Source organism: Prinia subflava, chromosome 20 (assembly GCF_021018805.1).
Source record: "Prinia subflava isolate CZ2003 ecotype Zambia chromosome 20, Cam_Psub_1.2, whole genome shotgun sequence".
NCBI lineage: Eukaryota > Metazoa > Chordata > Aves > Passeriformes > Cisticolidae > Prinia > Prinia subflava.
The window spans coordinates 8300516-8327031 of NC_086266.1; the positions used below are offsets into that span (position 1 = coordinate 8300516).

At 57.1% G+C, this 26516-nt stretch overlaps 2 protein-coding genes across 8 annotated transcripts; both read right to left on the minus strand.

The window, feature by feature from the left end:
* Positions 1–6948: 6948 nt before the first annotated feature.
* LOC134560674 (regulator of cell cycle RGCC-like) lies at positions 6949–10376 on the minus strand. Of its 4 annotated transcripts, none has more exons than XR_010082779.1 (6): positions 10210–10376; positions 9536–9691; positions 8861–8941; positions 8494–8556; positions 7392–7511; positions 6949–7132 (listed from the first exon to the last, which is right to left on the minus strand). XR_010082779.1 is itself a non-coding variant. In XM_063416906.1 (5 exons), the coding sequence occupies exons 2-5, from the start codon at positions 9687–9689 to the stop codon at positions 7474–7476; spliced, it is 336 nt and encodes a 111-aa protein (XP_063272976.1). In that variant the 5' UTR covers positions 9690–9691; positions 10210–10375; the 3' UTR covers positions 6949–7473. The 4 variants fall into 4 exon arrangements, 2 of the variants coding, with proteins under 2 accessions (XP_063272976.1, XP_063272977.1); XR_010082780.1 differs by having other exon boundaries at positions 7392–7481; positions 10210–10370; XM_063416906.1 differs by having other exon boundaries at positions 6949–7511; positions 10210–10375.
* Positions 10377–11089: 713 nt separating this feature from the next.
* ARHGAP36 (Rho GTPase activating protein 36) lies at positions 11090–24369 on the minus strand. 4 transcript variants are annotated; one of them, XM_063416901.1, is made up of 11 exons: positions 23669–24369; positions 21293–21462; positions 19550–19612; positions 17982–18200; positions 17260–17427; positions 16692–16747; positions 16386–16536; positions 15754–15902; positions 14483–14653; positions 13933–14030; positions 11090–13011 (listed from the first exon to the last, which is right to left on the minus strand). In XM_063416901.1, the coding sequence occupies exons 1-11, from the start codon at positions 23974–23976 to the stop codon at positions 12873–12875; spliced, it is 1692 nt and encodes a 563-aa protein (XP_063272971.1). In that variant the 5' UTR covers positions 23977–24369; the 3' UTR covers positions 11090–12872. The 4 variants fall into 4 exon arrangements, with proteins under 4 accessions (XP_063272971.1, XP_063272973.1, XP_063272972.1 ...); XM_063416903.1 differs by having other exon boundaries at positions 11091–13011; positions 17260–17455; XM_063416902.1 differs by lacking the exon at positions 23669–24369 and adding an exon at positions 22962–23186 and having other exon boundaries at positions 11091–13011; positions 17260–17455; positions 17982–18238.
* Between the last annotated feature and the right edge of the window lie 2147 nt (positions 24370–26516).

Consider the following 26516-nt stretch of genomic DNA (forward strand, 5'->3'; position numbering starts at 1 on the left):
TGGACCCTGTCCTTGGCTTACCCAGAAGAGACCCCCATCAATGATCCCCCTTCTTTGTTCCCCTACGCAGCACCACCGCCAGAGCCCGCCCTGTCCCGCAGTGTCCCGCCATGTCCCCCCCTGTCCCGCAGTGTCCCCCCCCGTCCCGCAGTGTCCCCAGTGTCCCCCCCGTCCCGCAGTGTCCCGCCCTGTCCCGCAGTGTCCCGCCCCGCAGTGTCCCCCAGTGTCCCCCAGTGTCCCGCAGTGTCCCGCCCCGTAGTGTCCGCAGTGTCCCCCAGTGTCCCGCAGTGTCCCGCCCCGTCCCGCAGTGTCCCCGGTCCCCGTGCCGGGGGTCACTAGAGGGCGGCACCGGCTCGGGCAGGAGCAGATCCAGCGCCGACCGTCCCGGAGCTCCCGCTATCCTGCCGCGTCCTTGGGGACGTCCCCTCCTACTTCTCCTTCTCCTCAGGGTCTGGAAGAGTGGCCGGTCCCTGCTGGGAGACCACCCAGAGGAGCACAGAACCCTGGAGTGATCACAGATTGATGGAATTTTGGGGGTTGGAAAAGCTCTCCAAGATCCCAGCACTGCCAAGGCCACCCTAACCCATGTCCCCAAGTGCCACATCCAAAGGGCTGGGCAGCTGTGGCAATCCCTCCAGGGATGGGCACTCCACCACTGCCTGGGCAGCTGTGGCAAGGCTGGACAGCCCTTTCCATGAAGGAATTTCCCTAATATCCAACCTAAACCTCCCCTGGCACACTTTGAGGCATTTCCTTTTGTCCTGCCAGTTGTTACCTGGGAGAAGCAATTCCCACCCGGCTCCATCCTCCCTCCAGGGAACTGTAGGGAGAGGAAAGATCCCTCCTGAGCCTCCTTTTCTGCAAGCTGAGCCCCCCCAGCCCCCTCAGCCAGGACTAAGCTGCTCCACGGGGGGAGGAACACAGACCCCATCCCCAGTTTCCTGCCTATTGTTTTCCATGCTCGGGAGCACCACCAGAAGGAAGAACAAATCCCACTGGCTGGATGTGGAGCCCAGCCCTATCCCAGCAAGGCAGGTACAGCCCCAGGCTGGTCCCAGCCTGCCGGGAAAGCACTTTATTGAGGGAAACAGGAAGCCCTGAAATAGCAGAAGCTGGAAACACGTGGCCTGGGGATAGCTGGGAGCATCCAGTGTCCCCCCAGCCCTCTGCACAGGCCCTTGGCATTATTCCAGGATGAACCCACTGCCCTCTACCTCTACTGCTCTGGCAGATCCTCATCTCCCACCAACCTGATCCCAGCAGAGCCCAGCCCAAAGAATTGGTTGCTCCAGGAGCCATCCCTGAATGCTCTGGGCCACCCTGGAGAGGGCACCCAGGGGAGAGCTGCTGCTTTCCCTGCTGCTCCCCTGCTTCCCAGGCTGGGACAAACCAGGGAAATCCCCAGGGAGGAAAAAATCAGCTCCTGCTCCAGCCCCTACTGCAACTGCCAGGCCAGAGCTGCTGTCCCAGAGGAGATCCAGGGGGATCAGGGGGACCCAGAACTGCATCTCAGCTGACCACACCAACGGCAAGCAGCAGGGAAGAAGGAGGGATGCTCCAGACCATGCACAGCTGCAGGGATGAGCAGCAGGAAGCTTCATCCCCCTGGTCTCTGCACAGAGGGGCTGCCAACAATACTCACCCAGCACTGGTCATCCAGGGGCTGGCAGCTGGAATGCAGCTGGAGCCAGCAGAGAGACAGGAATAATGGCTTCAAACTGAGGGCAAGGATAGACAGGCAAGAAATTGCTCCCTGGCAGGGTGGGCAGGCCCTGGCACAGGGTGCCCAGAGCAGCTGTGGCTGCCCCTGGATCCCTGGCAGTGTCCAAGGCCAGGCTGGACATTGGGGCTTGGAGCCACCTGGGACAGTGGAGGATGTCCCTGCCTGTGGGCAGAGAGTGGAACAGGATCTTTAAGGTCCCTCCCAACCCAAAATAGTCTTGGATTCTATGAAAATATCCTAAAAAAGTAAGTATCACAGGCAAATGGGAGAAGAGCTGAACTTTGCAATCTAAACATTCCCCACAGCGGTTTGACTGGCAGGACATGGAGATTTGTGGGACACAGCAAGGAAGGAGCATGGCTGAGCATTGTGCTCCCAAAACACAAAAAATTGCATGGGAACAAGCAGATATTCCAGGTCCAAAGATCGCTGCTGGAGCAAGCTCCTGGCCTCTGGGCACAGAAATCAGAGGAGGGTATTTGCAGGCTCAGCCCTGCCTGAATGGAGGCTTGGAGCCAGGGAATGGTGACACAGGGCTGGATTCTGCTGGTGCTGGATTAAGCAGTTCGGTTCTGAGGTGAATGCCACTAAACCAGCAGGGAGCCCAGCCCAGTTCAGCCACGACCCGCTGTTCCCTGAACTCATCCCAACCCAGCTCAGGCCCTGTAACATCAGTCCAAGGGTTTTGTTTGGGATGGGAACAGTGCTCGTGTCGCTAGGACAGCTCCTGATGGAGACAGAGTGGCAAGAGGAAGCTCAAGGACAGGATGGTTTCTCCTCGCTCCATTCCAAAGCTCCACTGGCACGTGTGGCTCATCCCTGCCCGCTCCCGGGGGAACACACAGCCAGGCCCGGCCAGGGGAGCACAACAATCCCGGGAAGTGACTGGGGAGGGGGGACACGAGGGGACAGGATGCTGTGCTGGCTGCCGCCACCGGCATTGTCTCTTTGGATACCTGCGGGATGAAGTCAGAGGCTGAGCGGGGAACAGCGGCCATTGGAAGAAACGAATGCCAAACCCTGACCACAGGCACCCGTCACCCTCTGAACCTCACCAGGGACGGGGGGGAAGCTGTCTCCTTCCATCCGTGGGGGCTGGGATCCCTGGGAGGGGTAACTCTCCCGTCCCCTGGCAGCTGGAGGTCACATGGAGGCTCCCCAGGGACATCAGGAGTCGGTGAAGTCCCAGCACTGCTGAGGATCCTCCCAGCCCTGGGGTGCAGCAACAACCCCTGGTAAGCTTAAAAGGGCCCAAATTCTCCCTTTCCTGTAAATGTGGAAAAATCCATTCATGTTCTAAAGGCAGGAGCCCCTCTGCTCTGGAGCCAGGCTGGGAGAGCTGGGACTCCTCATCTGGAGAAAAGGAAGTGCCGGGGAGAACTTGGAGGCCCTTCCAGAGCCTAAAGGGACTCTAGGAGAGCTGGAGAGGGACTTGAGACAAGAACAAGCAGGGAGAGGACAACAGGGAATGGCTTCCCACTGCCAGAAGGCAGGGGTGGATGGGATACTGGGAAGAAATTCTTCCCTGTGAGGGTGGGGAGGCCCTGGCACAGGGTGCCCGGAGCAGCTGTGGCTGCCCCTGGATCCCTGGCAGTGTCCAAGGCTGGGCTGGATGGGGCTTGGAACACCCTGGGATAGTGGAAGGTGTCCTTGCCCATGGCAGGTGGTAGAACAAGATGGGCTTTAAGGTTCCTTTTAAACCAAACCGTTCTGGGATTCCATAAAAATACGTAAGGAGGCTTTACAGGACAGAAAGCCTGTGACATCCCTGGGGTTAGGCTGTCTCCCAAAATAGTTACAGCCTCTTCTACCATCCCAGCCAGACTGTCTGGGCAGCCAGGGACTTCCCCTCCCCAGAGAGCTGAGGTTCTTCTCTAAATTGCAAGGTGGCAACAACTTCTTTTATGGGAACTCTGGTGACTCTTCCTGCCCCCTTGGTGGCTGGGGAGATCCTTCCATGTGGGAGCAATTTCACTGAAGAACATCATACCTGGGCAGGGTGAGGAGCTTCTCCACCTCCATCAGCCCCTGGTATGCACACAGTGGTCCTGCCATGAGGGATGCATCCCTCCATCCCTTTTTCCTGAGGATATGAGAGTGGGGAAAAGCAGGGAGATACAGGCAACACCTGCCTAGAGGTGGTCCCTACAGTGGTGCCCTCTGTGCAGTGCAGGAAGGAGGTGACTGGCTGCCAGCTAGGGCCACCTTCATGAAAGCTGTGTCCTCCATGTCCCAGCACGTCCATCTGGGTCCCCAGGAATCTGCTCCAAGCCAGAGCTGCCTCCCCCAGCCTGGAAAAGGGACTCACTGGGGACTGTGGGAGAAAGCACGTCAGACCCAGCGGCTGCTCCACCGGCAAACACCCCCGTTGGCCACAGGGGAGCCGGGCTTGCAGGAGCCAGGGTTTGCAGGAGCCGGGGTTTGCAGGAGCCGGGGTTTGCAGGAGCCGGGGTTTGCAGGAGCCGGGGTTTGTAGGAGCGGGGTCGCTGGAGCAGCTGCGGGCTTGTGCAGCGCCTCACTCAGGTTCCCCACTTCCTGCTGCCGCTGCTTCTGAGGAAACACTCGGGGGCCCTTGGGGACTGCAGCAGGGAGCAGTGACAGGCTCGCTGGTGGCCCCGTGCTGCACCACAGCCCCACTCCAGCCTGGCCAGGGCTGGGTTGGATGCTTTTCCTGCTGTGGGGAGCAGGGCCCTGGGGAGGAACTGCCTGTATTGCAGGACGTGCGTGGTCGCGCTGATGGATTTTACAGCACCTCCCGGGCACGTGCAGGGCCACTGACCCTGCCACCCATGGACCCTCCAACTCACAGACACCCCCTCACACACACCCTCTGACCCACGGACCCTCCCTCACAGACACCCCCTCACACACACCCTCTGACCCACGGACCCTCCCTCACAGACACCCCCTCACACACACCCTGACCCACAGACCCTCTAACTCACAGACACCCCCTCACACACACCCTGACCCACAGACCCTCTAACTCACAGACACCCCCTCACACACACCCTTTGACCCACAGACCCTCCAACTCACAGACATCCCCACACACACACCCTCTGACTCATGGACCCTCCCACACACCAGACCCTCCAGCCCACAGACTCCTTGACCCCCAATTCCCTCAGCCTTACTGAGGGAGCCTTACTTACTCACTCTGTGAGTGTGGGAGCAAGGTCAGGGTTCCTCCTAGGCTGCACAACAGCCCTTGGACAACTGTCCCTCCATGGCTCAGTGGATGTCACAACCTCCATCTCAGTGCCACTCTGGTGTGTCCCCAAGCTCTTGTTGGGGTTCCCAAGGAAAAAAAAATCCACCCCTTGTCCCTGCAGAAGAGTCCCTGTGCCCAAAGGGAGCTGCTTCAGCAAGTGCAGAAGGCACAGAATCATGGAGGAAGCAGGAAAAGCCCTCCATGACCATCATATCCAACTGTTCCCCCAGCACAACCAAAGCCACCATAAATCCATGTCCCCAAACGCCACATCCACACGTTTTTTGAATATTTCCAGAGGTGGGGGTTCCACCACTGCCCTGGGAAGCCCAGCACAGAAGTTTAGGATGATCTGTTGTCAGCACAGGCTGGGCAGGACAGGGACCTCTTAGGGACCATTAGGACCTCTGTCACCCTACACACTACTGGCACTGTGGAGAGCCCAGTGACACCCCCTGAGCCCTCCAGCCCAAGCAGATGCTGAGGTCTGTGTCACTGGGGCAGGAGAGGCTCCTGTGCTAATGGGACAGCTCAGCCATGGGGCAGGGGCAGCTCCCATCCACCCACCCTGATCCTGAGGGGCTGGAGGAGCCCAGGGTGACACCCCAACGTGCTCCTGGCAACCCCCACAACAAACAAACCCCAGGAGCGTCACCAGAGCTGTGCTGTGGCTGCGGGGGTTACCAGCCTCAGCAGATTTGGGGCTGGAAAAGTTTATTTCCGTAGCTTGGCAACATTTGCCACTGGTGTGGGGGTGGAAGGGGGGGAATGGAACCTGGGGACAGTGACAGCCTGAGCATCACTGTGACCCAGCAGGACCATGCTGGCTGGGGTGGGTTTAAAGCCCCTTCCCACACAGCCTGAGGAGAAGCTGGCGATGCTCAAGGGCAGAACAAGACCATGGGTGGAACAAAGACCAGTGAGTGCAAAACGCTGAGTGCAGTGACTCAGAGGGGAAAAACGTCCTCAGTGACACAGGGGGTTGCGGGTTGCTGCCATCAGCGCAGTGGCAACAGTCCCCACACCACCCTGGCCCCAGTGACAGGGGCTGTGTGCCCCCAGCAGAGCGTCACCAGCAGATCCCTGAGTGTCACAGACGTCTCTGAGTGTCACCACATTGGCACACACTCACCCCCATCTCCTGGCTGCCCCTCAGGGTCCATTTGAGACAGACATCAGTGGTCACATCACCCAGCATGGAGACAACAACAGCCCAGAGCATCCCCTTGCCAGCCCTGCCCAGGGGCTGCCACCCTCCTGCTGGACCAACACTGCCAGGCTGGGATCTGTGTGGGCTCAGAGCCTCCTCAGCAGCACTGAGTCCTGGCAGAGAGGGTGTCCAGCACCCTCCTGCTCAGCACCCACGGACCAGGGATGAGGGCAGAAACTGAAACTGCCCGTTTCCTGCACAAGTTGCAGCACAGCCACATGTGACTCTGCTCCACGTGGAGATCACAGGGAGAGAGGGGGACGAGCAGAGCCACAGCTTCTTCTTCTGTCATCCCTGTACTCACAGTGGCACCTCCCGGGGAGGTGAAACTCCAGTGGGAAAGACAGGAGGGGAATCCTGGGGGGACCCATCATCCCATCCACAGCCAAACCTCACTCGAAGCTCAGCTTGGCAGAGGGCTGCAAACCCACATCCCTGGGCCTTGTTCTTGGGCTGCTGACAGGGGCAATATTCAGGGGAAGTAGCACCACAGCACTTCCCTTTGGAAGCAGGACCCCTGGAGCAGGGCCACCCTTCCCAGCAGGATGACAGGCAGTGGTCCATCTCCCCGAGCAGGTGGACAAAGGGATGGACTTGCATCCTCTCCCACCCCACACTGTCCAAGCACCAAGGGGGAGGGAGGACAAGAGGTTCCTGATGTTCCTCTTTAGCCATCCATGTGCTGCTGAACTCGCTTCCCTGGGGTATCCCCCTTTTCCAATGCCAGTCCCACCAGCTGGCAGCCCCAGGCATCCCTGCTCCCACCCCTGCCAATGGGAAAAAGATGGACAAAGACAAGCAGAGGTTTAAAATCCTGTTTACAGAACCACGTCCCCTCTGTACAGCATACAACATCTTTTTCACAGTATTTACAGCAGCAGCTGGGGCAGAGGCACTTGGGGGGCAGAGAGGGGCCCGATTTGGGGCTCCCCATGCAGAGCAAAGGTCAGCAGTGGAAGATGCCACCAAGGAACAGTTTCCCGGCCTGGGGGGGACACTGAGGTCACGCTGATGTCCTGCAAGCTGATCTTCCCCCAAATCACTCTGGGAGCTTCAGCAGTGGCCCAGCTGCCCCCCAAACCCCTCAGTCCCCAGAGCTGCCAGACCCCACAAAGGGCAGGGCCCAGTGCTGCCCAGGGCTGTCCTCTCCTGGCACTGGCAGGGCCTTGCCACCACCATCCCACAGCCGGATTTGTCCCCACTGCCCATCCCTGTCCCCCGCAGGGCCCAGGAGCCACCCTCACCCCAGCCAGAGGTGCAGAAGCAGAGGCAGCATCAGGGAGACTCAGGGCTGGGGCTGCTTCTCTCCAGGCTCCACACCACAGCTCACATCTCTGCAGGATGACACAGAGGATGGTGACAGTCTGCAGGGTTAGAGCAGAACTCTGGGGCAGGGGGTCAGCTCTGGTGCTCTTCCTCCCCCCTCCCAGCAAGGCTGGGACCCACAGAGGAACACTTCCCACCAGCCACCTCATTTTGGACACCAGGGATGGGAACAGATACCAGAACTGTGCCTTACACAGTCTGCATGGGGGGAAATGTTTCTTTAATGGTTCTCTCTGCCTCCAGCCCGCCATGCAGACCCTTGTGGGAGGAAGTGGCCTCTGCCTCGGTTTCCCCAGCAAAGCAGCCACCGGGGAGCAGCCAAACTCTCCAGAGCTGCTGGGTACAGATACCAGAGGTGCCCAGCACAGCACCACCCCCTCTCACAGGGACACCCCCAGGCTCTTACCAGGAGGGAAACATGGAGGAGGAGAGCATGACCCACAGGCTGGAATTGCCTCCCTGCCACCACACAGACCCACTCTCCTCCCTCCTGATGGGATAGGTTAGGATACACCACAATGAAAGATCCCTTTTTTCCTCCTGCTCATCTTCCCCCCCAAGTAAAGAGCAGCCCCTGAGCAGGAGCTGGAGGGAGGCTGCAGGCAGAGTGTCACAGGTCCCTGTGCACCTTCCCAAAAACATCAACAGCTCTGCAGGCTGTGCTGTTTGGCTTCATTGCCAGGACCAACCTGGGCTTCATGTCCCCAGTCCCCTCCCCCAGGCACCAGCACTGCACCCCATCTGAGGAAACTGAGGCAGCAGGGGGGGAAGACACTTAAGCCATGGATTTTCTCCCCAAGCTGAAAGAGCTTGAAGAGGGAGGTGACATCCACGGGGCCCTCCCCAAAAGAAAAGGTGGAAGGGTTCCACCCCTGCAGCCAAAATCAAGTTCCAAGCCCACTGCAGCAGGACCCCCAGGCAGAGGAGGTGCTGGCCGGGCTGTGCCAAGTCAGGGGCAGTGGAGGAGCCCCAGCACAGGTGTCCCACCCCGTGGGATCAAGATCAAGGCTGGGCACGTACCCTCCAAGGCTTTATCCAGGTCTGCAATGAACTCCTCCAGCTCCTGCGTGTCTCCAAGCTTTGCTAGTGGGGGAAAAAAAAATCAAGTCATCCCCTTGCCCCACTCACTGGGGACAGGAAAGACCCCAGACCTTTGCTCCTAACACAGCTGCTCCAACTGTGTCTGTCCCAGCCAATCCAGCCTCAACTGGGAAAATCCCAATCCAACTTCTGCCTCTTCCAGGCTCCTGCCAGGACACCAGAGCAGATTCCAACTCTGTAGGACCCCATTGGAACCTCCCTATCCAGGGCTGGCTGTCATTGCCAAGCTCAGCTGAGCACAGACAAAGGAAGCCCTGCAAACCCCTCTGTGTGGGGCCAGGCTCACCTTTGGTAGGGTAAGTGTCAGCTGGAGTGTTGAGGTGCTCCTCACTGGAGTTGAGGCTGCTTCCTGGGGATGTGCTGGCACCTGCGGACACAGAGCATCAGTCCCTGGCCCTGGGCACAGCCATCTGATGAACACTTTGAAGGAACACAGCCTGATCCTGCCCATGGCACAGGGTAGCACACTCTTGGAGACCCCATCTGCTCCTCCTCTGCATCTAGTAATGCTTAGAAAAATGGAACTGAGTTTCTTTCTCAGGTTAAAGAGCACCAGATGTTGTCTGGGCACAGTTCCAAGGACAGGGTTATTACAGGGACCTGGGTTATCCCCAGCCTCTCATGGTCCTGCAGCAGCCAGCCTGGCATAAGGAGCCCTGGCAGATGCTGGCAGGTCCTGGGCTACTATCCAGTGGTCATCCCCCTGTATTGCTCATCCAGCCCACCAGGGATGAGTCAGGCAGCATCAGCAGGAAGATGTTTCCCATGGAGGAACCACAGAGCTCCCACCCTGACAGACACCATCCTCCCCCAGGGGTGCTCACCCCCCAGCCCCAGACTCACTCTCCAGCTCACCAGGGTCACCCCTAGCCCCAGACTCACTCTCCAGCTCACCAGTGTCACCCCCCAGCCTCAGACTCACTCTCCAGCTCACCAGGGTCACCCCCAGCCCCAGACTCACTCTCCAGCTCATCGATGCCACTGTCATACACACTCTGTCCCACTTTCCTCTTCAGCTCCTCCAGGTGCTGCTGGTACTGACTCGCAGGGCCGCGGTCAAAGTCCTCCATGACCTCGTCGAACTCCTTCAGCAGCTCACTGAGCTCCTCGGCCATCGCTGGGGGCGACACGGGGCTGTTGTGGTACCCACCTGGCGGGCAGGGCCAGCAGGAGGCTCGTGGCAGCAGCCCCGGCTGAGGGTGGCCAGCACCGGTCCGAGCCCCTCGGACAACTCGGCCTTTCCTCCGGCTCATTCCACAGCCGGGCTGGGGCCCAGCCCAGTAAAAGGGGCTTGACAGAATCCCATAAGCAGGAGCAGGAAGGGATCTTAAAGCTCATCCCGTTCCACCCCTGCCTTGGGCAGGGACACCTTCCACTGTCCCAGGCTGCTCCAAGCCCCATCCAAGCGTGGCCTGAGACACTGCCAGGAATCCAGGAGCAGCCACAGGCGCTCCGGCCAGCCTGGCGACACATGGAGCGAGTGGAGGAAGCCACAGCCCCCGGCCGGGACGGCCCCGGAGCCCCCGGCTCCATCTCACCCCCGGGGATTGCCCGGGGGACACAGGAGCGGAGCCCCTGCGGGCGGGGAGTTCCGAGGGGGCTGCATCCCCTGGTTCGGTTCGGCTCAGCACTCACCAGCTGCTCGGCTCCCCGCGCTCCGGTCCCGGCGGCAGCGGCGCCCCCGCTCCGCTCCCGCCGGTTTTGGCCCCGCTGCGGGGCCTGGGCGGGGTCCCCGGAGGCTCCGCCTGGCAAAGGCAGCGGGGCCGGGGCAGGGCCGGGCTCACCCTCGAACCCCCCTCGGCCCGGCCCCGCTCCCGACAAACCCCCGAGAGGTGGTGGAGCACGGGGCCGGGCCATGCCCCGGGGAACCTGGCCTCAGGCTGTGCCGGGGGAGGGCCAGCTGGGATGTTGGGAACGATTCCTTCATGGACAGGACTGTCAGCCCTGGCACAGCTGGGCAGCGGCGGAGTGCCCGTCCCTGGAGGGACGTAAAACTGTGTGGATGTGGCTCATGAGGACATGGGTCACTGGTGGCCTCCCTCGGCAGTGCTGGGGAATGGTTCGACTCGGTGGTCTTGGGGGGCTTCACTGGTTCCACAATTCTCTCCCACAAATTTCCTGGAGAGCTGTCAAGCCCAGAACTCCGTGTCTAGGCCCTGCCCAGGATCCTGGTCAGCAGCCTGAGGAGACACAGGGGTTTAAAGAAAGAGGAGCTCAGGCTCTCCTTTCTCTGCTGTTGACTCTAAACTCACCCATGAATCCAAGCAGCCAGTCCCACTCCTGCAGATTCTCCATGTTGTACCCTGGACAAGCCCTAGGCCTGGCTCTGCCTGTAAAACCCCACTGGTGCTGAGGGGCGCAAGGAGAATTTGGAGGGGCTGGAGCTAAAAACCAGCCAGAACCACCCCAACAGCAGCAACTGCCCCCCAAAACTGCTCTCTAAACAGTGATGACCCCCCCCCCCCAAACAGTCACCAGCTCCTGAGAGCGCCCACAAAGCAGACTCCCCCAAACATTCACCACCCCCCAACAGCCACCACTGCCCCAAAAAGCAACCACCCCCTCTCAAGCAGACACCCCCAACAAACACTGGGGATCAGAAGGATCAAGACAGAACCTTCCCGATGGTTTCTGAGGTGACTCCCAAGGCTTGCAGGGGCAAAGGGCCCATGAGAACAGAACCTGGAGTGTGACAAAAGGCAGCCAGCCCCTGCAGAGCAGGTCCAGAGCAACGCCAAGGCGCCATGAATGAGCTTTGCAGCTGACGGGGGAGGGGGTTTATTTAGTGAGGCTGGAATAGAAGAGCTCCAAACCAGACCCATGTGCTCCAGCAGCACCAGGGCTGCTCCCGTGGGAGGCAGAGTCTCTGTGCAGCCAGAGGAGGCCGTGGCCAGGCCGGTGCCAGGCTGCCCTCAAGCGGAGTTTCCAACAAAATCCCATCAACACTGCCAGGGATTAACACCCGATGGTGACTTTTATGGCTCTGTAGTAGCCAGAGAAAGCTGGCACTTCCCAGTGAGCTCCCCATGCCCCCAGTATGGTGCTGGGAAAGTGAAATCCAACAAGACTTTTCCTGCAAAGAGCTGCCTTCTATGTCAGCATCCCTATCACATTCTAGAATGATGGAATCACAGAAGGGTTTGGGTGGGAAGGCACCTTGAAGCTCATCCCGTTCCACCCTCTGCCATGGGCAGGGACACCTTCTACTGTCCCAGGCTGCTCCAAGCCCCATTCAACCTGGCCTTGGACATTTCCAGGGATCCAGGGGCATCCACAGCTGCTCTGGACAATCTGTGCCAGTGTTTTACCACCCTAGGGAGGAATTTGAAAGGGTGGGAGCTGCTCTTGCAGCAGGTACAATTCCACCCAGAGCCATGGCTGGACAGAGCGTTGGTTTCACAGCTGACACTCGAGTGTTCCAGTGGCCTCTGGAACCCTCCACAGCCTCATGGTGTCGCAAATTTATCTGTTCCTCCAGAATAAACAGCTCTGCTGCTCTCTGGAGCTTATCAGCTCCCAGAGGGTCTCACCAGCTATCTCACAGCACAGGCTCCTCTGGGAAATGCTTCCCCACCCATCCTGACTGTACCGATCTGCAGGGAAGGGACCTTTGCAAAATAAGAGCCCGGCCCTGAGCAGGGCACCTGAGAAGGTCTGGGTGCCTTCAGACTGGGACTGGGTTCAGGCTGTGGTGGAACATGGAATATTGTTTGCAGAAGTACAGTTTTATCCCCAAAAGTGCCCTGCTGTGGCTGCCCCATCTCTGGAATATTCAAGGCCAGAAGGCCAGGCTGCATGGGGCTTGGAGCAGTCTGGTGCAGTGGAAGGTGTCCCTGGCTGTGCCAGAGCCTCGCCGCCCTCACGGGAAAGAATTTCTTTGAATATCCCATCTAGCCATGCCCTCTGGCAGTGGGAAGCTGTTCCCTTTGTCCTGTCCCTGCAGGTCCTTACAAAAGTATTTGGATACATGGATAAGGTCTCTCTGAGCTGTCTCTTCTTCAAGCTGAGCAGTCCCAGCTCCCTCAGCCTGTCCTCCCAACAGGGATGCTCCAGTGCCTGCAGGTGTAGGGATGGAAATCCATTCCCCGAGGTCCTGTGGGAAGGAGGTGGCAGGGGAGGGCTGTGCTGAGGACATGGCAGTGGTTGGACCTGCAGGGAGGTGACAGCCTGGCAGGTGATCCCTGCGTACAGCCCTGCCCCAGGGCACAGGCACAGGGGCTGTCCCCAAAGTGAGGCGAGGGCTCGGTTTTTCTGGGAAAAGCTGCCTGATTTTGTCCAGAGGGCCTGGCCAGGGCTTGCTAGATGCCAACGTCCAGGTTTAGGAAGCAGATGTTGCTGTACAGCTCTGAGGAGACTGAGCCTCGCTTGAGGCTGTGTGTCCAACCGAGCTGTCCGGACGGAGCATGGTCCACCCTGGGATCCTCACGCTCTGGGCTCCTAAGGAAGCAAAAAAGAGAGAGAGATACTGTTTGCAAATGCTTCTGTTGCCTACAGCACTCCCAAATGGGCTCAAGCAGTGATCCCAAAGATCCCAAAGACTGCCATCTCCAGACAGTCCCAAAAGGAATGTGAAGGCAGACAAGAAGCTGTAGCATAGATCACAGAACCCTAGGTTTGGGTTGGAAGGGACTTTGAAGACCATCTAGTCCATGGGCAGGGACACCTGCCACTAGACCAGGTTACTCCAAGCCCCATCCAAACTGGTATGGAAGTGGCCTGTGGTCCAGGAAAACTCTTCCCACAGGACAATTCATGTTTACTGAAGAATCACCATCTCTACTGAAGGCTCTGAGCATCCCCTGCCTCGCAGGACCCCTTGTTTCCTACCATTCCCTACTTCTACCCCAGGGAGCAAACCCCCTCCTGCATTATGTGGACCCAGCTCATGGGACACTGGGTCCTTTTAGGCACCATCTTTAACCTCAGAGAAGGGCACGAGCTCCGGTTCTGAGCCTCAATGGGACTGTCCCATCTTGCACCCGAAATGTGGATGTATGGACAGAGCTGGCAGCCCCACACAGACACACGAGGCAGGCAAAGACTGCAGGGAAACATGGACACCAGGGGTGGAGGAGGTTTGGTGATGGAGCAGGAATCAGCATGTGATGCTGAGAGGCAGGAGCAGGGGAGGGGCTGGACAGGAGCTGTGTGGATACCAGAGCTCTGGAGAGAGCTGGCACATGCTGAGGAGCAAACAGGGAGAGCAGGGAGCTCCGAGGGATGGGAAGGATGGAGGGTGAAGGGCTTTTGCTGGGGAGGTCATGACCAGAGCAGTGTAGGAAGGAGCAGTCTGCAGAAAGATGAGCAGGGTGTGCTGTCAGTTGTCCCTGTGCCCCTCGGAGCCCCTCGGGCACTTACGGCGCATCAGGGAACTTCCTGCGCAGCAGGTACTCGATGACATCGGGGTCTGTCTGGAACAGCCTTCTCAGTACGTCACACTGCATTTCTGGAGACACCTGGGGAGACACGCCCACGTCACTTGTAGGGCCCTTCTCGGCAGGAGGCTGAGCAGAGGAAGCTGAGAGCCCTGGAAGGACCCCAGGACGTGGTCACAGAGCCAGCGTGTTGGGGTCACACCCCACACACCTCCCAGGGTCTGCAGGATCGCAGCCCCTGCTCTTCCCCCCACTATCCCCAATCTTTTGGCTCCTTGCAGACCCCAAAAACTGCTACAAGGCTTTCTGGGGACCTGAAATGTCACATTCCAATAGACTTGAGGGGACTCCTACTGCTGCCTGCAAGGGCCCTGGGGGAGAGTGGAGGGAGGATGGAGCCAGAGCCTTCCCAGAGGATGGGCACAGACTGAGGTGTGCATCTCTGATAGGAACAAAATCCTTCCCCTGCTGCTCTTGGAAGAGTTCAGAGGGAAGGAGGGCCTGGAGGAGCTGCCCTGAGGAGCCCCACATACCATGAACAGGGAGTGGTGGTGCTCAATCAGCCTCTGGAGCACCAGGATTATGGCAGCACTGTCCTCAAAGTTCAGGGCACCAGCATCTTTCTCTCCAGGCTTTTCCTTCTGCAAGATGTTGGGACCAAAGACTGTAGCCAGATTTGACACTGTCATTTTATTCCCAGGGATCTACAAGAAAGCACAAAAGGAACCTGTGGACTGTGGATGTAGTGGTGTGGGATGTCCCAGGATATCCTCACCCACCCCAGGACAGGAACACAAGGGCGAGGTGAGGGCGAGATGTTGGTCTGGGTCCTCTCTGAGCTGGTGGCAGGGCCAGCACAAAGGGATTGGAGGTGCTGGAGCACACACTCATCCCATTCCCACCTGCCTCCCCTTCCCACCTTTTCCAATCACAATGATCCCGGGATTCCATGAGGAATTTGTTTTTTCCCAAAGCCTTCAGCCAGGCTGTCTTGGGTTATGTAACCAAAAAAAATGTGTATTCTATTTCATCTCTTCAAACCAGTTGGGGAGATGGTTTTTTTTCCTTTATCTCTTGTAACTCCAGGGGGAGGAGGGTGGATGCAATCTGATAACAGCCCAGCTGTTAAACCAGGTGGGGCAGTGTTTGTGATCTCTGTCACCACTGCCCACCCTCTGGGGGATATCTTCTGTTAATGGGCCATTGAGGCTCACCAGTGACATGACACATTACATCATCCCATTGGGAGATGCTCCACCCAGCGTTGGATGGGGAGCCAGCTGTTCCTACCTGGATAAAAACTGAGCTGTAGGAACACCAAGCAACCTGTTTGCCACTGGATTCTCAGAGGAAGACCGAACTCATCTCACCACCACTCCAGAATCATCTCTACTCCAACAGAACCTCATCTGTCACTCCAGGAGGACTTATTTGGACTGCTTCCAACACCCTGGCCAACAGGGTGTCAGGTTGTATTCCTGACTCTGTCAGGGTTATTTAAGACTTTTGTTTGCTTGGTTGCTTGGGGTTTTTTTTGCATTACTGTATTTGCATTTTTTTTAATATTCCTAGTAAAGAACTGTTACTCCTATGCCATATTTTTTGCCTGAAAGCTCCTAATTGCAAAGTTGTAATAATCTGGAGAGAGAGGTTTTTACATTCTTCATTCCAAGGGAAACTCCGGTTTTCCCTGACAGATAGCTGTCTTTCCAAATCAAGACGCAGGCATGCAGCAGCTCCGCTCAGTTCCAACCACAGCAGCCCGAGCCCCTTTCCCCGAGCAGCTCCTCCGGAGCAGCCTCACCTCTTGGCCCTCGGGGTCCCAGGAGCTCTCAGCATGCCGGGCCACCTCAGCCAGGAAGCGCAGGAGCCGGAGCAGGGTGTCGCTGTGGCAGGGGGGCAGCAGGAACAGCAGCAGCTGCAGGGTGTCCAGCTGTGCCTGCCCCTCCAGCGCTGGGGAGAGCAGCTGTTAGTGAAGGTCCCAGCCTCCCAGGCATTTCCAGCCCTCCTCCACATGCTTGGGAATGAGCTCTGGTGGGAGCCAGGCTGCTGTCCCACCCTTCATCCCATGGCGTGGAGAACGCAGCAAGGGCTGTGCTGATGTTGGGTATTGCATAGCCCCACAGCCAAAGACTGTCCTGGCTCAGAGGGATTTTTATAATCCAGTTCAAAAGAAATCAAACAAAACCCCCACCAAAGCCACAGATTACAGTAACTACATGTGGCAGTGCCAGAGAACACAACACCCATCCCATCGCTGCCCAGAGGCTTTGGAAAAGAAGGATGGTGAGGAAGGATCCATTCCTGGCAGTGTCAAAAGTCAGGTTGGACGGGACTTGGAGCAACCTGACCAAGTGAGAGGTGCCCACGGTATTTAAGGTGCCCCCAGCACAAATCCTCCTGTGGCTCTTCAGGCTCTGCTCCACAGGTACTCACTGGCTGTGCTGAGGAAGGCTCCATAGAGCTCTCTGGGAATCAGGGAATCAGGCATATCCCGAAGAAACTCTTTGAGCAGGGCAGCCACGTCATGAACACTTTGATGCTCATCCAAGAAAACATCCAGCCCTCGATCAAACTCTTCCCTCAGCTTGGAGATGGGAGAAATTGGAAGGATGAAAATCAATCATTTCTAGTGTATTTCAGCCCTCTCCACACCAGTGTCAGTTCTATCCATCCCCATCCACGTGAGCCTCTGTCCCTGACAAGGCACAGCCAGAGGATGCAGTGAATGTCTCCCTTTACCTGCTGGACTCTTTTCTTGGAGCTCCCGACGCGGAAGATGCCGACAGTTTGGAGCCCTGGGGGACAGACAGGTTAGTGCTGTGCATTCCCACAGCCCCCTGCCACCCCAACAGCTCCTGGGAGCACCTCAGCACCGTGGTAGGGCTTCTCCTGCATGGCTTTCCCTTCTCCAGACAGTGAGGAAAAGAAAAGGCTGTGGAGCCGTGAGATTTCCTTGGGTTGTCTGTGGGAAGGGAGGAGATCCCATCCCTACAGTCACTGTGAGGGAGGGCTGGATGTGCAGGAGTTGAGGCAACAGGAGATGGTCACTGACACAGACAGTGACATTCCCTTCTCAGTGACATTCCCTCTGGTGCTGCATCCAACCCAGAAGACTCTCCACAGGAGGCTTTTTGGGAGACGCCCTGGCCCAGGACTCACAGAATCATTCAGGTTGGGAAAGACCTCCACAACCATCGAGTCCCACCTCCAGGTGAATCCCCCAATGCCCATTAAACCTGGCACCTCCTCTCACCTTGGCAGTGGCCCGCATGTCCTGGAGCACACAGGGAGTTTTCCCAGCCCTTACCGTGCGTCTCAAGGTGTGTGCAGCACCTGTCCACAATCCGTGGCACCTGCCAGGTGATGGGGTTCAGGCTCAGCGGCTTCTTCTTGCCCCAGCTCCTGCGTGGGTCCAGCTCGTGGGGGTGTGAGAGCTGCAGGGCCTCCAGCAGCTTGGATGCGTTGTCACTCAGGTCTGTGATGGAATCCACAGACATGGCCCCCTGTGATGGAGCAGAGGGAGCTTGCAGGTGGCAGGAATGACCCCACAGATCCATTACTGCCATGAGTTTCTGGGAAAGGGCAGCATCCAGTTCCACTCCTGCCCTGGCAGGGACACCTCCCACTGTCCCAGGCTGCTCCCAGCCCTGCCCAGCCTGGCCTTGGGCACTGCCAGGGATCCAGGGGCAGCCACAGCTGCTCTGGGCACCCTGTGCCAGGGCCTTCCCATCCTCATGGGGAAGAATTCCTTCCAATATCTCATCCATCCCTGCCCTCTGGACCCTTACATGTCCCCCTGGTAGCCTCAGCTCCATAAGAACTGTGCTAGTGCAGATCCTCCCACTCCTCACAGTCCATCTCTGAGGGGACTGGGGATATCACCATTTCCCTGAGGACAGACTGGGACGAGCCCAGCCTGGGACACAACCAACTCAGTCAGTAAGAAAAGATGCTGGAAAATCCCATTTACTGCTGAATGCAGATGCCCCCATCCCACAGCACCGTCACAGCCCATTTCAGGGACCATACCCTCCTCTGGCTCCAGGAGCTCTTGTCCAGAAGAGCTGGGGAAAGCGGCTCCTCTGCAAAGCTCCCGTCGGGTGCTCGGATGCAGCTGGTGCCCATTCCCAGCCTCCTCTGCCTCTGGGCCCGGAACTTTGTCACCGTGGCCTCCACCTCGAGGCAGAGCCGCCGGCTCCTGCCCGCGGCCTCCTGCAGCTGCCGGCAGGCGCGGTCGTTGGCGATGACCTGGGGGAGCGGGACCCCAAAGGTGTGGGGAGAGCAGTCTGGGGAAACACGGCAGGGAGGGAGGGACAGGCATTGCACTGAGGGAGCTGCACCAAGGAACCCCGAGGTCCCTGCCCCCAGGAGCACCTGGAGGGGGGGTGCCTCCCCAAGGAGCCAGGTAAACCTGAAGGGAGCTGCTCTTCCTGGAGAGCAGGAAAGGTGTGGTGGGAGCCTGGGTGCCAAAGAGCCAAGGGGGAGGGCACGGCATGGGAAATGGGGTCTGGGGGAAGAGGAAGGAGACACGGGACTGGTCTCCATCAGCACACTTGGAGCCTGTCCCAGTTTCTCCTGGAGTTTCCTTCCTTTAACTGGCTCCAGCCTCGTGAAGATGCCATGGCATCTATGAAGCAACAATTTCATACATCACCAAAATATCCTTCCCAAATTCTAACCTCTGGTTTTCTACAGGGTTTGCCTCACCTGCTTCTGCTCAAGAAAAGTCCTGCTATTAGTGGTATTTAATTTGCAATTGATTGAGAGATGGGAAGACTGATTCAGTGATCAGAATTTGATTTTACTCAAGTTTCCCAAAAGCTTATATACTATTTCAGACAGGTTAATAATTTCTACTACAATAATCAGGTTAAAAATCACACAGAAAGCTCATGCATTTTACAACAATTCTTTGCTTGCAGAAGTTGATTGAATCTTCTCTCTTCCCATAAGCAGGTTTAATCCCGTCTTCTGTAATTTTCACAGTTCTGTTTGTTCCTGCCATGGCATCTTGGTTATCAAACCAGCTATGCTTATCAAGTCTGTTTGACTCTCTGTCTTGTGTATTCCCACAGTATTTTTCCCAAATAACTGTCCCTCTCCATCCGTCTGGCAAGGAGGGCTCTCCTCACCCCCAGCCTTTGCACTGCCCTGGGGTTTTACACCTGCAGCAGAGCCACAAACCCTTTTAGTAATACATGAGTCATTAATTTCAGTAGTTTCCTTGAGTGGGCTTTGTACTGGTGTGGGGAAGCTCATTCCCACCTGCCTCTGCTGTGGGATTCTGTGTGCCCTGGGGCTGTCATTGAGGTCCTTCAAGGGGTGATAACAGAACTGGAAGCAGCAAGATTTGGGCAGAATGGGCAGACGGACACATTTGTGGGTGTTCACCTTGAAAATGCATTTCACATGACACATATTCCACACACCTTTCTGTGCCTTCCAGGCTCGATCAAGCTGTGCCATTCCAAGAGCAGCAGAACAAACTGGGATGAACTGTCCTGCTGGATTTGGGCACCTTCCACCCCACCCCACCAAAAGTCACCCATTCCCCCTGAGAGCAGGGACCAAGGCCAGGTAAAAGGGAGGCTGCTCACCTTTCCTCTCCTTTGAGAAGCTCTCCAGCTTCTGCCGGATGGATTTGATGCCTTTGGAGCCATCTAGGAGGAGAAGAGAAGGGGAAGGTTCAGCACCAGCGTCTTGGGGCTGGTTCAGCACAGGCTCCCTGTCCCTCTGCAGCCTCCAGCACTCCAGGGGACACTGCAGTGACAGCCACAGCCCTGAGGGGATCCAGTAGTCCCCTGGGACACACAGGGGACCAGCCCTGGAGATGGACATCAGTTACTGAGGAACATTCCCAGAGATGGACATCACTGCCTGGGGAACATTCCCAGAGAAAGGCACCATCCTCCCTGGGTGAAGAGGTGGTGGGACCCCATGGCTCTACACGAGCAATGAGGCCCAGAAAGGTTTTTGGAAATGTTTTACAGAGCACAGACATAAAAAGTTGTACAAAACACCATCACAAATCCCATCCTGCTCTGGAGGACTCCCACCTCACACATCCAGCAGCAGTGAACCAGGAATTCACTCATTGCCCACCCTAAATCCTTCCAGGACACATCATCCTATTCTGGATTCCTCATTCCTGAGGAATTCTCCTCCTAGGAACAGCTTATATCTACTTGTTTGGGTTATTTTTTAAAACTTAGAGGAAAGCTCTGACAGCTGGAATGAGGAACATGAGTCTAGAAGCCAACATAAATTATCCAGCAGCACACTGACCAACTAGGAAGGAAATATTGGGGTTTGGGGTTTTTTTTGGCACTGCACTGGTCCCTGGAGGATCTGCTGCTGCTGGGTGTCACTGCAAGTGGGATCACAACAGTCCAAAATAAAACAAAATAGAAAAGGAATCAGGATGTTTGTGGTCAAAGTCCTCCAGGGACTGGTGCTGCAGCCCTGGAGCAACTGGGAGTTCTGGGAAGGAGAGGGGAACTGTGCTGAACTCTTCATGAAACCATTTCACGGCATGAAATCTTTGGGATATGAAGATGGGAAACCAAACTTGGGTGTCACCTCAAGCACTTGGTGGTCAGTGTGAGGCTGGGCACTGGGAGATGCTCCATCCCTGGGAGAGGAACCCAGAGACCTGGGGCCTCCATCCTGCCCTGGGGAGCTGGGAGTGGAAGGGGGGCTGGAGACCCCCACGCTCCCTCTGCACCCCCAGCCCTAGACCTGGTGGCATCCCCTGCCCTGCTGGGATGCCAAAATATGGCCCAGGGCAGAGGAGGCAAATCAAGTGGGTAAGAAGTGAATTTGGGAAGGAGTCTGGAACCCCAACTCTCTGGATTTGCTGATGGGGGACACCAGCAGCCCTGGGAACCCTGACAGGGCCTCTCTGTTCAGTTCCTGTGGAGCTCCTAAATTTATCCACCCTTTAATGTCCCAGTCCATTATCCACTCTCCCATAAGCCCCTTTCCTGCACTGGGACTTAGTGCTGGACATGAATCCAAACAGCAAATCCTGTCCCACCCCAAGGGCACTCAGACAATCCCAGTGGAGACCTCGCCAAGTTGTCACATCTGGTTTGGGTTTGGGGGTTGGAGGGTCATGTTCTCACACTACTGTGGACACGCAAACCCCTCCACAGGCTGATCAGACCTTCGAGGCTCAGAACAAAGCAGGAATGAGAAATAAAATGGACCAAAATGTGTCACAAATCATCATCCCAGGCTGTGGTACGGGGGTGAGCAACACGAATGGCTCAGCCTCAGCCCCCCTTGGCAGGAGCCTCCTCTCCCATGCTGTCCCTGCCCTCCCATCGTCTCCCCTGTACCTCTGTCCAGACGGAGATGTCCCACGGGCAGCCTCCCCTGCAGCCGGAACAGCGCCAGCTCCTGCAGACTGGCTCTCTCCAGCTCAGACAGGCTCTGCAGGGCCATGGGCTGCATCCCAGGGCTGGGGCCTGCCACAGGGGCCGAGCCAAAAGTCCTCTGGAAAACACACCTGTGTAAAAGGAACAATGGCAGTGACAGCTGCTTCAGGAGAGAAACTGCTGGGGGCACCCCAGGGACTCCCTGCAGAAAACATTTGTCCCTCTGTCGCCTTTCTGAAGAGCCCTTGGGGCTGTAGATGCCCCAACCACATCATCCTACTTCAACCTTCCAAGCAAAGGCCTTGGAGGCATCAGGAGAAGAGATTTAGATTTGATATTGGGAAGGAATTATTCCCTGTGAGGGTGGGGAGGCCCTGGCACAGGGTGCCCAGAGAAGCTGTGTTTGCTCTGTCCCTGGAAGTGTCCACAGCCAGGTTGGATGGGGCTTGGAGCAACCTGGGCTGGTGGAAAATATCCCTGCATGGAAGCAGATGAGCTTTAAGGTCCCTCCCCAGCCAAACAATCCCACAATTCTATGATTTATCTCTTTTAAATCATGAACAACTGCACATGACCAGAGATGCCAAAGTTCTTTATCCTAGACACAGGCTGGAGCACAGCCCATGGACACACCCTGGACACCCCATCTCCTCTCCCAGAGCCTTGGCGAGCCCTCCCTGTTGTGTGCAGGCTCTGGGAGAGCCCACACAGGGACCTGGTTCCTCACCCCACACTGACCTGGCTGCCTTCAGCCTGGTGCCACCTCCTCCTGGTGCCACCTCCTCCTGGTGCCACCTGTGCCACCACCCCAGCACCACCCAGCACGGTCCAAAGAGCAACAGCAGCCCCCGAGAGAAGACAGGATTGAGGTCAGAGTACAGGCTCTGAAAAGAACCTCCCCGAAGAGGCTTAGGGCAAGAATGAAAAATAAATGCCTGGAAGTCTCAAGGGATGAGGGTGAGACCCCCAGGAACTGAACTGTGTCCATCTCTGCCACCCCCTCCAGCCACTCAGACTGGTTCCTTCTGGTCGGGTTTGAAATTTCAGTTTCTAAAGGTATTTAGAAAGTTACATAAATTAAAGAAGAAAACAAATACAAACGAGTTGTTCAGAGGTCCCTGTAAGTGCACATGAAAAGGGATTCAACTACATCATAGAATCCCACACTGCTTTGGGTTGGAAAAGACCTCAAAAACAATCTCATTCCACCCCTGCCATGGGCAGGGACACCTCCCACTATCCCAGGCTGCTCCAAGCCCTGTCCAGCCTGGCCCTGGACACTGGATCCCTATCCAGGGGCAGCCACAGCTGCTCTGGGCAACATATGCCAGGGCCTCCCCACCCTCCCAGTCAGGAAATCCTTCCCAATATCCCAGCTACTCCTGCCCCCTGTCAAATGAAAGAGGTGCAATGAAGAGATTTTTATAACTTCCATCCTGCTCCCCCGGGACAGCCTGGGGCAGGAAACTCCTTGGCTGTCACAGGTGAGAGCATCTGCACATGCCAGGGACAGCTCCGTTGCTTCTGCTGCACCAGGAACTCCCAGCAGGGCAGGAGCAGCTCTGCTGTGGATGGATGGATGGATGGACAGATGGACAAACCGCCAGACAGACACACTGCAGGGAATTACCTTTGTGCAGATGAAGCTCCACACTCCAGCAGAGCCCGCCGCCACAGCCCCAGCCTGAGCGGAGTCCTGGGGGATGTGGCCGCCATGGGGTGAGGAGGAGGAAGAATCCCAGTTAGGAGAGAGGGAGCAGCAGAGGGAAGGCAGGAAGGGGAAGGCAGGAAGGAGAAGCCCGGACAAGTTACTGCTTATCTGCCCAACCACAGGCACCACTCAAGGAGCCCTGTGACGTGCCACCACCACTGGCACTGCCAAAGTTCATCCTCCAGGAGTTAACCCCAAATACCTGTCCTGCTTCTCACCCCAGGTGTGGATTTATGTCCCTGGGAACAGCTGAGATGGGGATCAGCACCTCCAAGCCAGAGGCACAGCAGCAGCGTGGGTGTCCCTGCAGGGAACAGGGATCAGTGATCCCTGTGGATCCCGTGGGACAGGAGAGATCGCTCAGCCTGTACTGGCATCAGGCTCCCCACAAGGAAGGAAATGCTGGCCCACAGCAGGGTCAAAACCAGAGACCCACAGAAATCCTCCTTTGGAGGGGATGCCGGAGCAGGAATCTCACTAACCAAAAACAGGACTAGTGCTTATTTCAGGAAATCTCATGGGGAAAGCTCAGTCCAACTGCCCCCTCCGTTCCCAAGGAGCTGCACTGCTCCTCATTTCAGCTGCAGTTTCTCTCTTCCCAGCTGGAACAAAGGGCCCACATTTACCTCTTCCGTGTCCTCTCGCAGCAGCACCAGCAGCTCCTGGAGCTCCCTGCTCTTCCTGTGGGATGACGGTGTTCACAGCAGCGTCTCCTCAAAGGCTCCAAGCGCCCTTCCAGCCCACAGGCAGGAGGAGAAGCAGGGAAGTGATAGGAAGGAGCTGCCACAGCCGAGGGGAGGAGAGAGGGGACGAGAATGTGAATTTTCTGCCAAAGAAATGAGAGCCAGAAACAGCGTGTGGAGAGAGGGCAGGGCTGGATGGAAGGAGCTGCACTTCCCACACTGGACACGGAGCCTTGGCAGGGATTGCCCATTGCTCAATCCCTTCCATCCTCAGCTTTCCCCACTCCCATCCATGGGCAACCAGGACAGCCCCGAAGCATCAGCTGTGCTGGCAGGTGAAACCTGACCTGGGAACATGCTGCCTGGGCTGGGTGATGAGGGCCACTCGATGGTTCCCACCTCAGTGCTCTGTGCAGACCTCCCGGGGGCTCCACCATGGCATCTTCCCCATGGCAGAGTGTCCTGCAGGGTCTGGCACAGGCTGGACCCACAGATGCTCTCTACATTTAGAGAGGGACTCTCACGGTCCCTGCAGAGCTCTGCTGTTGAGGAGCTCACCTCATGGGGTGGATCTACAGCTCAGGTTGTTCCTAGAGGGTTACAGACCTTGGAGAGCCTCCCAAACCTCCACCAGCATGCAAAACTGGCACTTCCTTCCCAATTAACACACCCACAAGCCCTTTAGGGGCCACAGGCAGGCTCCTGGCCCATGATCATGGAATGGTTTGGGTTGGAATGACAAAGAAAGCAGCAGGGCCAAGATTTGCCCATAAAAAATGTTTATTCCTTAAAAATACAGCATTCATCTGCAGGGACACAACTATTCAGAACATTTTTAAAGGGTTTTTATCTGCTCCCAGTGTGGCAAGCATTTAGTGTTGAGAGCAGGAAGAGCAACAGCCCAAGTGGGAACAGCTGGGTCCCAAGGGAAGGTTTCTGTCACCTATCCCTGGGTGTCACCTCAGCAGCCCGTCTGCAGGACAGATTCCTCCTGGGAGAAACCTCAGCCCCTCTGGAAAGGCCCTGGGGGAAGGGAAGCAGCAGGACCCTGGGGTGCTCTAGCTCTGACTCACTTTCACAGCACCAGCCATTGCTCCTCACGTCCTGGCTCCTCTTCCTCCTGCTGCCCCATGAACAACCTGGCCGGTCTTGCCAACAGCCTCAGCCCCCCAGGAGGGGGCTCTGGCTGCCCATGGTGCCCCCGCCCCATCCCAGCTGCCATCCTGCAGCCAACAGAGGCTGGGACCCAGCAAGTCCTTGTGCTGCGGGAGCTGCCACACTGGGGAGCCCAGCCCTGTGCCCAGTGACCCCACACCTTCCCCGACTGCAGGGTGCTCCAGCCACAGCTGCTCTCATGGCTCTGGAACTGTCTTGATTCTTGAAGTTGCCTCCCGGATTTTCCCAAGGAGAGCTCTGAGTAACCCTAACCCTAACAGCACCCTGCCCTCTCTCCACCTGGCTGGCTTCGAGGGACAGGTGGCATAGCAGGGCTGTCTCCTCTGACCACCCTGGCTCCCAGGCATTGCACAAAAGTGCCCAGGGAGAACTGGTACCAGGCTCTGCCAGTGGGAGCAACAATGAGGAGGGTGGTTCATCCGGGCTGGAGGATGAAGGTGCAGGAAGAAATCCAAGGGATCTGGAGAGACTTCAGGGCCTTGGGATGGGAACAGGAGCACAGGGAGTGCTCTCCTCTATTCTTCCCACTGCAGGGAATGGTGAGAGGAGAAACAGAGCCAGCAGGTCAATACCTGGCTCCAAGCCTGGTGTCACCAGTGGAATTTTGGGGTTTTGGATGAGGAATTGGTTTCACACACCAGGTGGCTGTGCCAGGTACACAGAATACAGCAGAAATGTCCCTGTACTCACCTGGGCACCACCTTGGCCGTGGCACAGGGTGGAGAAGCGCCTGGCAGGATGACACCAGGGTTGGGATTGTGCCTGAGAACAGGAACACAGGAGCTGGGGCTTCTCCTGCAAAGATGAGGTGGGATCAATAGCCCAAGTGAGGAGCACCAACACCTGGGGCATGGGGAACAAACAGGAAGGGCTGGAACTGTGACAGCTGCCATGCTGGGAACACACTGGGATGTCCAGCAGAATGGGAATACTGCATGGGGTGGCTGTGAGCTCTGCAGGTGACACCAGGCTGGGAACGTTGGGCTGCTGGGGGCAGGAGGATCCAGAGGGCTCTGGGCAGGCTGGGATGGGCTGAGCTGTGCTACCCTGCACCTCTGCACAGCTGGGCAAGAGCCTGGCATGCACTGGGAACATGAGGAACAGTGCTGGGAAGGTTCAGGAGCAGAGGAGCTGTGCTGCTGGAGCTTGGTCTCCAAAGCAAAACAGGTGGAGGACCTCAGTGGTAAGAATCACCAAAAGCCAGGCTGATGTAGCTCTGCTCCACCCATATCCCCAGAAAAATCAAACACCCTTCCCATGTAAAAGATTCTGTACTCTGACCCAGAGCAGTAGTGGCACTGCCAGAATCCCTCTCTGCCTCCACCTCAGCTTAACTTCTAACAGAGAAAACAGCACAAAAAAGAGCCGATTCCTTGGCTCAGAGGCCCCTGAGCCATCTAAATCTTCTGTTTAAACATACCTTGGTTTTTACTCATAGAAATATCTAAAAATGCCTTTTTTTCTGCTTTTGGTGATCTAGAAACCAGAAGATGCCTCTTTGCTTTTGCTTCAGGACAGTCTGTGGCTGTTCCTAGAAGAAGGAAAGTTGAGGAGGAGGAATTTGCGCACACAAGCACATACAACATTGGCAGAACACAGAGTCAACACGCTGTGA